Here is a 12,490-nt window from a genome sequence, read left to right as displayed (position 1 = left end):
ACTACCTGCAATCACCTATCTTTTCCTGAGGATAGAGCCTGCAGCAAGTCAGAGCCCCTTTTCAGGAGCCAACTGATGCCAATGGGCTGCTCTGGGTAGGACGTTCCAGGCCTGCCTGCCACAGCTGATGTCCCTTGGTCGCCTTCCGTGGAAAGTAAACGAGAACAGTTATGAGACTGGAAGCTAAGCCATCTAAGAAAGCTGTCCCAGTCAAATTGGGCCCGTAGACATGATTCCACTATCATTATATCCTTCCATATTGGCTCTGGTTACCTATTGGGTTTGGTGAAAATTAAGGATCAAATTTCTGGGATGCATGCTATGCTTGGTCCAAAATCTACCAGTCAACCCCTGTGCTCCAAGCATAACCCAAGCATAACCCAGTCTTAACATTAATCACGTGACCTTATTCAATTCTAGGAGCTACGTGCCTGCTAGCATAAATCTTCCTCCTGTGAATTCACGATAGCAACGCCTCACATTCACTTAAAATGCAAGACTGATGCTCACTTTCTTTATTTGCTGTTGTATTCTTGGTTCCACCTTGTTATTTTTAAAGCAGAAAAACGTTTCCGTTCCTAAAATGCTAAAGTGCAAAGCCTCTGGCGACGACGCCTTCTTCCGCCTCCGCACTCCACCGTACTTGCAAAACTTTGGACAGAGGAAAGGTGGGCGCCAGGAAGCGAAACTACAAGTCCCAGAATGCACGGCGCCCTCCGCACAGGCGCAGCGGGGACCACCCGGCCAGCGAGCTAGCCAGCCTGAGGAGACTCCCGGGTCCCCGTGCCGGACCGGGGCTGGGGGCAGGCAGCCCGGGCTGACCTGGCCAGCGCCGAGGGCGGCCCCGGGCGTTACTATGAAGGCGCCGCGGCGCGCGTGAGGAGGATGCGGCAGCGGGCGCCGCGGCGGGAGGAGGAGTAGGCGGTGGTGCCCTCGGGAGGGAGCCGCGCGCGGGCCAGACGGCTCCCGGAGGCTCCGCAGTGCCGCCGCCGTCGCCCGGGAGGCTCCGCACAGGAGCCATGTAACCCTGCGGCGGGCTCCGCGCTGCTCCGTCCTCCCCCAGCTCCCGGGCTAGCGCGGCAGCGGGGCCACGATGAAGAAGCAGTTCAATCGCATGCGCCAGCTGGCCAACCAGACGGTGGGCAGGTAGGTCACCCGCTGGCAGCCGCGGGCCGGTGCGCGCCTGCGAGGCTGCATCCGCCGGGGCGCGCAGGTGATGGAGCCCGCCCGGCCTCCAGTCCCCCTTCCTTCCTTCCCCGCCGTCCCTTCCCCTGCGCTGGCCCTCTCCGGGCGCCGCTCGCAGAAGCGACCCCTCCACTCTGAACTTCCCAGACCCCGGAGCCCTTCTCACGCTCTGCCTGCTGCTCCGCGGCTCCGGTTGCCAAGTGCAAAGTGTGACGCATCCTTTACCTGCGTCCCTAGCTGCCCCTTCACCTCGTCCTCCCTGCCATTCCCCGGGACTGCCTCTCCCTCTGGCCGCATAGCTCCCTGGAACCAGGTGTTTGCTCTGATTGTGCTGGAGGCAGCCGAACCGAAGATCCCTCCCCTGCCCCGGCTCCAGGGGAAGAATTGGGCCTGGTTGGCTTGGTAGAGCTGAGCCTGCCCGTCCTGCCGTTTGTTTTCTGGGACTATGACTGTACGAGATTCTGGATCTCTTTCCTGGCCGGGTTTCTTAAGGCGTTAGGTGGTGGAGAGAGGATCTGAAGGGGTGGGAGGAGCGGGGGCAGGGAAGGTGCTGGTGGAATGGCGCTGCTGTCGGCTTGGTCCTAGGACTGATTTCAGTGGAGAGAGGGAGGCTGCAGAAAGGGAGGCCCAACTCCTCTGGAAGATGAGATAAGCAGAAGATCACAGCCAGGTAGGGGAGGGGGACAGAGGCCCCACAGTGAGGAAGAGCCAGGCCCTGGGAAGCTGCAAGACCCAGCCTGCTGTCATCACAGTGAAAATGGGCTACATCTGGGCTAGTGTCTCCAGGAGCGGCTCTGCGGGGTGCCGGCATCTATTAACGTTACGTAAGGATTCTGGTGGGTCTCTTCCAAAGCTAGATGTGCTCTGAACACAAGGTTGTTAGGTAGAGGGGATTTTTCATGGAACTTCTGCCCCTGGGGAGAGATTTCCGTTGCTGCTGTGGCAGAGGAATTCAGGTGTGCATTTCTAAAGCAAGCGGGAGGCAGAGAACCCAGCCTTGGGTGCAATTTAAGTGCAAGCTTAACACATCGAGGGCTCTCCACTAGGTTTACCAAGAAACGAAATACCTTTCTTGGGTGGGAAGTGGAGCCTGAACTGGCATCTGGTAGGGTGGGGGTGGGGACACTAAACTCCCATGTAAGCATACTGCCCTAATTACAGTGGGCATTTGAGGGCAGGGGATGTGGTGGCTTCTCATGCTTCCAGGGACTCCAGATGGTTTCCAAGTAACAATGTCTAAAATTGACTTGGATTCATTTTCCTTTCCAAAACACATGTGCTTTAACATGAGGGAGAATTTATGAATAGCAGAGTCAGATTAGCCCAGATTTCTGGCATGGTGTTGCCACAGATATAGCCTCATGTGGGCTGCCTTTTGATATGTTGGACGCTGAAATAGTGTTTTCCTGTATTGGTTGTTTAGCAGATGATGACAGTCAAGCTGACCTGTCTTTAATGCCTTGACTTCTGCATCACCCTGTGGGCTGGCATCAGTCATCGCATCAGACCAACCAAGTAATCAGGAGGCCCCTGACTGTAGACATGGATTGCTCGTCTCCTCTCTCTTGGTCTTGGGGTTTCAGTACAGTGCTCCAACTGAAATGTTAGCAAGGTGTTTATGCTTCCTCCCTGGCGCCCCTGAAACACCGCTCTTCTGTCTCTTTTCAGGACTTGTTTCAAAATGGTAAGATTTACTAGCCTTGGGCATAAAACCTTATTTTTCACCCTCATCTATGGAGAGAATGACAAAGGGAGAGGGGAAGTTGGGCTTCAAAATAAGTGGTCTTACTTATTTGAAAGCACGTTCTTGGAAGTCCAAGCAGCTGGTCATCAAGAGGTACTTTTCACTTGTTTGTTGGGACTGTAGAGGATGCTGGCGTGTGGATGAATTCTTTGTCTTTATCAGATGGCATCTGTAGTGTTGTGCACCAGGTAAAGTAAGGGCCAGCTCACTACTGTGTATCACTAATATGTATCCATTTTGATGACATTCAGAGTGAACCTTTTAAGCAAAAATCAGTTCATGTTACTTTGCTGCTTAAAAGCCTCCAGTGGCATTTCATTGCACTTAGCGTCCCAAATCTTTCCAGTGACCTGCAAGACCGTACCTGACTTGACCCCTCTTTGTCTTTCTGTACTCACTCTGTTCCACCCTCTCCTCATGCACTGTGCTCCAACCACAATGGCCTTCCTTGCCCCAAACACACCAAGCTCATTTCCATTTAGGGGCTTTGTTCTTGCTGTTTTCCCGCTTTCCCTCCTGGCTGATGATGTGCTCTTCCCAGATGTCTTGTCCTCATCCTTCAGGTCATAGCCTGAATAGCCAAAGGCCTCTCTTCCCCCATTCGCTCTCTAGCCCATCATCCTGTTCAGTTTTGTCACAGCACTCATCACTTTTTGAAGTGCTCTTATTTTTTGTTTTTTGTTTTCTTGTCTGTCTGCCCCCAATAGAATGTATTAATTTTTATTATATGCTCAGTGTGTATAGTGCAACGCCTTATAGACAATTGATGCTCAGTTTGTGTTTATTGACAAGATTAAAACAGTTTGCTGTAGGATCCACATAGGTAAGTAAAAGGGGCAGCATTTACTTTATCTTATTTAGAATGTAGTGAGGCATGGTCCTGACATTGCTTCTTCATTTCTCGGATCAGAAGAAGCAATAGGATTGGAAGTTTGGAGTTTAAGTGTGGAATTGGTAGATCACTTTACGGAGTTGCTTTAGCAAGCCACTGGATTCTTATCCTTGTGTGTCTTTGGAGTGATGACTTTCCTGTCTTTGAGGGAAGACTGAGAGATGGGCTTGAGGGTTGCTCCTTCTCATGACTCCTCACCCAGCTCGCCTTCCATAAGTTACAGGGTCTGGAGTTCTTCTGAATTTAAAATAGCTAGGGGTTGGATCTAGTCACTTGAACGATGTAGGAATTGCCATGTTTAAACGGATTCTATGGAGTTATTAGTATTTTCTCTCGAAGTGCTCACATCTGAGTAGAGAGGCTGTCAGCAACTGTGAAAAGAGCTTATAAAACTTGTTGCATTTAACTGGGAAAAGTTTCATTTCCTCCTTGGTTTGCTTTTCCGGTCTTTGCACATGTTCCTTATGCTTTGAACTTTCCCCTCTCTGTCCCTTCACTTCATTCCATCCTTTGGGAGCATTCCCTGCCCTTCAAGACTGGGTCACCGTGTGCCTAATGGTTCGGAGCAGCACAGGCTTTTGAGCGGGACGGATCTGGTTTGTTGCTTACCGACTGTGGAATCTTGAGCTGAACTTTCTGCACATCAGTTTCTCCATCAGCAAAATGGGGATAATAAGGGTTGCATTGTGGTAATGTGGTCATGATGACATGAGATTACCGCTGGAAAGTGCCTGACACAGTACTCAGCACTAGGAAGTGCTGGATGAATAGTAGCGACAAGCATCTTTGGCAAGTGTTATAACTGTTATTGGATTATATACACTATGGCATCATGCATTCATTCATTCATTCGTTCAGTATTTGTTGGATGCCTGCTGTGTGCCTGGCACTGCTCTGGTTCAGGGGATATTGCAGTGTAGAGCAAATACATTCTCTGTTCTCTTGGAATCTGATTCTAAAGGCGTGCTATGGTTATATTGTATTGCGGTTTTTATCTTTTCTCATTTATCTTTCTGACTAGACTTTAAGTTCCTTGTGGGCAGGGACAACTGCCCTAACGCTTGGCGTATATAGTAGGTTCGCTGAAATTCTTTGGCAACTGGATGGAATAAGTGAGCAGAAGATCCGTGTATTATGGGTAGGGAAGTTGTGCACAGCAGTTCAGAGATGGGAGAAACTCCCGACACCGCGCCTCTTTCGTTTTGTGATGGAATGGGTGTTCAGAGGAGTGAGCACGGTTGCACTGCTGGACTTTGGAAGGATAGAGCGAGATTTAAGGGAGGAATTAGTTTGTGCCTAATTTGTGACGCCATTTTTTACCTTCAAGAGAGTCTGTTGGTTGCTGGGGTGAGAAGCACCCGGAAAGGCATAGAGTGTTTTTCTTGGAAGTGGCATTTGATTTGTGTTGAGTGGACTAGGGCCCTGAGCTGAAATTTGGAGACCTGTTAAGTAAAAGAGAAAATGGAAGTCAAACTGGCACCTTGATCTGGTGAGGAGGGTGTTTTTTTCAGTCTGCACAGTGGGGGTCACAGTAGCCTCCCCCTCGGAGGGCTGTTGTGAGGGTGCAGGGAGCCTGGCTTATACCAGGTGCTCAACAAATGGTTGATGAGGTTCACTGTCATTTTCCTCTTCTGCTTGCGCATTCAGTCCTCCAAAAATGTTGGCCTCCTAAGTGTAAAGGGTTTCTTAGATTTCAACAGTTACTGCCCAATGATGGCTATAAATGGGTTCTGTGTTCTTGTGCAAAAATGGGTGATGTTCAAGGTGTCTGAGAGTAGCCAAGGAGCTATGTATGGAAGTGTGGGAGGGAGGCGTGGAAGGACAGGAGCAGGCGGGTTGAGTTGGATTATTTGGTTTTAGAGGCTATGAGTTGGGGAGTGGAAGACAAAGTTTTGTTTACAGAGCCCCATTTTCCATTCCTAGACTGCTCAGCATGCAAGACTGAGTGGGCTTGGTTTCTAGTGCACAGCTAGACTGAGCATCGTTGCTGCTGTGCAGCTCTCGGGATGTCACTGCAGCAGCCAGTGGTACCAAGATAGGTGCTGAGGATGCAGCATCCTCTAGGAGCACTGCTGCTGCAGGCATTTTTGCTCAGGCCAGAGCAGCTGAAGCCAGTGAGGATCTTTTCGTTGAAGGTTTCTCTGAGACACTGCCTTGCCCAACAGCAGGCCTCCTAATAGCCATGACCCAATCAAAAGGACATCAGGGAAAAGTCAGAACCAATTCCAAATTATCATCAGACTGCTTTGTTCCCCACCTGTAATTTCCCTGTGAGTTGGACCTGTCAGACCAACACAGGCCCTGCCACATCTTCCTGTTAGCGCAGGAGGGCTAGGCAGACCCAAACCTGTCCGCCAAAGAGCTCTGTGCACGTTTGTTAGGTCTCAGAGTGAAGTTTTTCCTTCGAGTTTTATGGAAGCCCATGCCTTGCCACCTGCTGTAGTGTATGTATGTGAGAGATATCAGGATGTACTCACCAAATGATGACTGGGCTAGCAAATCTGGAGAGAATGTTCTTTGCTTGTGTCTTCTGAGCTCCTTACTGTGCAGATCTGCCGTCTTTCAGCCTTCTGCTGGGCTGTTCTCAGCAGTCAGCATGAGGCTGCCTGGATTTCCTGCAGAATTCTGTTATCCCAGACCTGCAAGTCATTGTGAGGGAGCCATTCTCTTCAACAGCAATTAATGACTCCCCTCCCATTTTGCCTTCACGGAAGACGCTTATCAACATTCGTTAGTATTTTTCATGATGGGTGATAAGGACCGTTTTTTTCTCTAGGAGAATTGAATCAGTAGCGATGTGAGTAAAATAGTAATTTAATTTATGGTTGTTCCTTTTAGAGGGGCTTAGTAAGCATTCCTCTTAATAATAATCAAGAACAGGTTATTTCAAATGCTATATGGATAATGACAGCAAATAATAAAATTATGCTTCAGTTCTGTGTTGAGTCAGTGATAGGTTGGAGAGAAGGTTGAGGGAAGAGTGCGAGAGTTAGGGCTTTCCCCTTGGTCCCGGGCATCCCAGTTAGCTGGCACCTGGAACCCCACTGCCTTTGGGAAGTGTGTGGCTGTCTAGCAATTTAAGACTATCCTTTCTGTCCAGGAAGCAGATGTTTTTGCTTTCATTTTCCAACTTTAGAATTTATTTTTAGAATAAATGTTTATTTTCCCACAGAATTCAATTTACTTTTTTTAACTTTCTTTTTGGTTATATAAGTGATATTTGTTTGTTATGGAAAAATTATAAACTTATGGATGGGCAAAAAGGAAAAAAATCAGTGATCTCATTACCTGGAAACCACAGTTAATATTTTGAGTTTAGTCTTCTATGTTTTTAGTAGGCATCTATATGTTTTTGAAAAAGAGATAAGAGACCATACTTTGCATACAATTTTGCAACCAGTTTTTTTCCTTCGTATTATATCTTGAGTATCATCCCATGTATATCAACTATATATCTACAGCATAATTTTTCAGGATTATGTAATATTCCATTATAGTCAACTGATTTCCTTTTGCTAATCACATAGCAAATATTTCTCACTGGTTTACTCTCCTAGGATGAAGTCTTAGAAGTGGAATTGCTGGGTCAAAGAGTATGTGAGTTTTTAAGACTATGTGAGTGTATGTATATTTTATATATACAAACACACACACACACATTATATTTCCATCCTTGGTAGAATTGTCACTTTCTTCTCCCCAACCCTATCAGCAACTAATATTACAACTTCGCTGATTGCATGAATGTAAAACCTCTTTTTTCTCCTCATTTAATTTCTAGTGAGGTTGAGTATTTTTTATTTTTACTGGACATTTGTTGCCTTTTCTGAATTGCCTGCATATGTCTTTGCTCCATTTTTGTAAAGTCATGTTCATAACTGTTTTCTTATTGATTTTTAGGTAATTTTTCATAGATTAAGCATATATATGCTTTGTCATATGCCACACATATCTCCCTATAGTTTTCTTTGCCCTTTATATTTTATGTTTTTTATAATATTTTGTGATCTTAGTCTATCAATTTATGATTTGTGCTTAAATATTATGCTTAGGAACACTTTTCCTAGCCCAAGATTACATAAATATTTGTACATTTTCATTACCATTTATATAATTTTATTTTATCATCAAATCTTTAATTCCTCAGTCATTAATTTTGGTATATGACATGAATTAGGTGTCATATTTTCTTTTTTTTTAAAAAAAAGAAAGAATTATCCTACTATCAAGTTGAATAATGTAATTCATACCCACTGTATTGAAATATTATCATTATCACGTACTAAAAGATTTCACCTACGTGTCTATTTCTAGGATTTCTAGTTTGTTCTCTTGACCTGTCTGTCAGTTCTGGCAGGAATTTAAGTTGGGCTCAGCTGCCCAGGTGAGCAGTGGTGGATAGGGGCATCCCAAGCTTTGGGTGGGAGGAGCAGGGGAGTCAGACTGGGCCCCCCATCCCAGCTTCATCCAGGGCAACTCCTTGACTTGGCAGTTAGAACTCAGCAGCTTTGATAAGGATCTTGCTGTGCCTTAGCCACAGCTGATCTACAAAATGCTCCCTTATAAAAGAGAATTGATTATATTTTTTTGGCTGTGCTCCTTTGTTTATTCTTCCTCATTATTTTTTTAAATGCATGTATGAAGATGGGGAAAATTGCCGATTTTACAATATGGAGTATGATGGGAATTTTTCCCATCTGGGAATAAGATATATTTATTCAAATCTGTTTATGATCCTTTAAAGTATTTTTGGTCCGTTTAGGTCATGCACAATTTTGCTTTTGTTTTTAGGTAATTTGTCATTGTCATTACTGTAGCCTTAATGCTTGGAATCTTTTGTTAAGTTATATTTTCTTACTCTTTATTTGGAATATAAGAAAGTTACTGATTTTTGTATAATTATCTTAACAAAACCATCTTCGTGAACGATATCATTACTTTAAGTACTTTAAAAAAATATGAGTCTATGGGATTTTTCAGACAGACAGTCATATTTTCTGCAAATAATAATTTTGCTTCTTCCTCTCTAGTATTTATACTTATTTTATTTTCTTGTCTAATTGCATTGTCTAGGACTTGTAGAACAGTGTTAAAATATTGTGGCAATATGTGGGTTTGTATGTCTTCTTGTTATCCTCCGTGGAAATGCGAGATAATTGGTCCGAGAGATTTTGTTTTTTAATTATGTTACCTAGTGCATAATTTTATTATTTTACTTTGAGTTTTTCTTTGGTGCCAAAGTTAAATTTGATTAATTATATTGTTGTAGTCTTTAAAGATAATCATATGTTTTTTCTCCTTTAATTTATCAATATAGTCACTCAATAAGTTATGCCATAAATATTTATTGAGCACTTGCTGTGTTCCAGGCATTGTTTTCCATGCTGGGGATACATCAGTCACAGAGCTTCTACCCGTGAGGAACTTGTGTTTTACGAGCTTGGACCTCGATAGATTCTCTAATATTGAGCTCTCCTTGCCTTCCTGCAGTCAATCTTGTGTGACTGTGGCTTGTTAATTTTTTTTATATGCTGCTAGATTTAATTTATTGTTTTACTTAGGCTTTTGGCATTCAATATTCATAAATGAGAGCATCTGATTTTTTTTTTTTTGCTAAACCTATCAGATTTTGATAACATAAAATGAATTGTCCATTTCCTTCTTTTTTATGCAATGGTGAGGTAGGGAATTACTTGTTCTTTGAAGGTTGGAAACAACTTTTCTAGGACATTTTTTTGGAGGCAGTTCTTTGACAGTTTTCTCAATTTCTTCAGTGGTCATTGGACAATTTATGTTTTCTAGCTTTTCCTGAGTCATTTTCAGTAACATATTTTATAGAAAATAATTCATTTTATTATGATTTTAAAATTTAATGGAATCTTTTCTAAGTGTATAGTTGTATCTCCTTTATCATCCTAATTTGCATTTCTCTCTCTTTTTTCACCTTAACTAGCTTTGCTAAAGGGTTTCCTTTCCCTCACACCCTGTAGAACCAGCTCTTAGATTTAATCTATTCTTTTAAAAAAAAGTCTTTCTCATTAGCTCTTGATCAGTGTATTCTTTTTCTATTTGTAGTAAATTCTGCTTTTTATATTTTTAGATTCCTTTCTCCTGATTTCCTTGGGCTTATTTTGTTCTTTTCCTAGTCTTCCTTCCATGTTTTATTAGAATAGGTGAGGCTCTGCTATGGTAGCCCATGAGCTCGGGAATCTCATAGCACATAGCAAAATCACATAGCAAAAATTTGTTTTAAGCTCATGTGAAATGTGATGTGAGTCAGGGGTAGTTCTCCATGCGTGATTCGGGGATCCAGTCTGCACCCATCCCCCCTCCCCACCAGTCTCAACATGTGGCTTCCAGTCACTGCTAAAGGTGAAGAGAGAATGTAGAGATGGCATGCTGGCTCTTAAATGCCTGGGCCTGGAACTTACCAATGTCACCTCTGTTCATATTTCATTGGCTAGAACTAGTCACAAAGCTCCCCTGGATATGACTGGAGACAGGGAGCCTGTACCACAGTTGAATAACCAAGAGTATTATCTCTCGCCTCTCCCACTGCCTGTCTTTGAAATCCTCGTACTCCTGCTCACCACAGTCCCTTTTTCCCTGCCATCTCCTCCAAGTGCAGCTATGAGAATGTTTATTCTTTGTCTCTATCATAGGAGCGTGGCTATAGATTCTCATAGTCTTGCATAGGAGTCGGTAAGACCTTCAGAGAGGAGCATCTTTAGGATAACACACTTTTCTCTTGCTATCTCTCATGTCAAAATTAGTTTTTGATATGTATGTCTTGATAGAGACATATATATATCAAATAATGTAATGTAATGTAATATAATATAATATATATTTTAAAAAGCCCTTCCTACAGTGGGGAGAGGACTAATGAGGAGAACAGAAATTCTCATCCTATCACACTGGAATGTGTGGGATTACTGCCAGGGTTAAATAAGATAATAAAGATAATATTCCTAGCATAACCCCTAGGAAGTAATCAGCACTCAATAAATTATAGTTATTACCACTATCCCTTGCCGTGCTGAAAGTCTCTTTGACATGAGGCACTCGTTTTGCCCTTATTTATATTCCTAAGTACCTGAAAATTTCAGCTTGAAATTGATACCTATTTGTCTTGTTTTCCCAAATCAAACCCAGTTTTTTTGTGTTTAGTGCAGACATGAAACATGTTGAGATATCAATAATACTGATGGCCTCACTCATTTAAAACCTGTTGTGACTAATAGTTATATTACTCAGGGTGGTCTAGGTTATGCTTCTCTAACAAAACCCCTCAAAGCCTTGGTGGCTTACCACTGGCCCATGGGGACTGGGAGTAGCCCTTCAGGGACCCAGGCTCCATAGCTCTGTTCCACAGGTACCTCTGTGATGGCAGAGGCAGTAAGTGAGGATATGGTGAATCATATGCTGGCTCCTAATGTTTCTTTCTGGAAATGACACACATCACTTCTACTCACATTTCATTGGTCAAAGCAATTTATCTGGCCACACCCCGCTTCAAAGGGGGTCGAAAAGGCAATCCTTCATGGAGTTGGAAAGAGAACCACAAAAGCCATAGCTACGTCACCTGTAGCCAAGAACTGGGCTGTGTACTTTATAAGCATTATTTTTACTGACTCATTGCAACATCTCTGTGAATTAGTTACTATTTATGGCCCCATTTTATAGATGGGGAGTGGAGGCTACAAGTAGCAGATGAAAGCGGCAGAGCCAGATCTGAGCTGGGTCCTAAGTAGGCCAAGCACAGGCAAATGCTTCCCCTGTCTGCTCTCCCTAACGTGGATCTCTGCAGCCTCAGGGTCCCTCAAGTTACTTCAGTTTAGGTGGTTTTGGAAATGGTAATTAACTGCTCTTGATTTGGATAAAAATAAAAATGTCATGTTCATTTAAGGTAAGTGAGTATCTTCTGTGTTGCCTTAACCACAAAGAACATACAATGAAATTTCTGCCAATAGAAGATTCTTCACTTGTTTCCTTCTTGTAGTTTCACCAGAAAGGGTAAAAGAGTGCCCTTTGGAAGTATTTTTTTTTTTCAGCTCTGTGCACTGTGTTGAAAGAAAACTTTTTATATCTGCAGAAGCCCTTACAGACTCCTGTATAACATATTAACGAAAACAAGACCTTAACAAATAAGGAATATGAAAAGCAGACAGAGCTCTTAGCTGTCTCCTAATGCACACTGTTGTGATTGCAGACCTATAGGCACACTTGCTTCATCTTCATAGCTGCTCTTTATTGAGTGTGTCCTGTGACAGACACGTGTACAGTACTTTACAGACTTTCCTGTTTAGTCCTCACAACAGCTCTAACAGTAGGTTCTGATCTTCCCCCATTTCTACTCGAGTCTCAGAGCAGGGGAGTATGTTATTACTGCTGGTTGCACAGTTGGTAAGGGAAATAGTTGAGATTTGCAACCAGATCTGCTTGCTCTGACACTGATGTTCTTTATCGTTATACTTTCATGACTCTGCAATAGGGAAAAAGTGGAAAAATGTAAATGTCTAATATTAGTGGAATGATTAAGTAAATTCTGGCACATCTATACAGTTGTAATGATCTTAGTGTTTTTATAACATTCAAAAGAATTTAAGGGCTTCAGAGAAATGTTTAGGATAAGGAAACAGGATACAGAAGTGCATACAGAGTTGAGA

At 43.5% G+C, this 12,490-nt stretch overlaps 1 protein-coding gene across 4 annotated transcripts in view; it reads left to right on the top strand.

Moving 5' to 3' along the window:
* The first annotated feature begins 811 nt into the window (after positions 1-811).
* Positions 812-12,490, top strand: part of ARHGAP44 (Rho GTPase activating protein 44) — a 177,690-nt gene continuing 166,011 nt past the window's right edge. For all 4 annotated transcript variants that reach the window (XM_058559685.1, XM_058559687.1, XM_058559689.1 and 1 more), the window contains exon 1: positions 812-1,146. In XM_058559685.1, the coding sequence (XP_058415668.1) occupies positions 1,094-1,146 (53 nt within the window). In that variant the 5' untranslated portion in view covers positions 812-1,093. The remainder of the gene's footprint in view (positions 1,147-12,490) is intronic.

The sequence above is a fragment of the Diceros bicornis genome, chromosome 18, assembly GCF_020826845.1.
Source record: "Diceros bicornis minor isolate mBicDic1 chromosome 18, mDicBic1.mat.cur, whole genome shotgun sequence".
Lineage (NCBI taxonomy): Eukaryota > Metazoa > Chordata > Mammalia > Perissodactyla > Rhinocerotidae > Diceros > Diceros bicornis.
The sequence above is the reverse complement of the archived record's forward strand: the minus strand, read 5'-3'. Positions and strand labels throughout refer to the sequence as shown.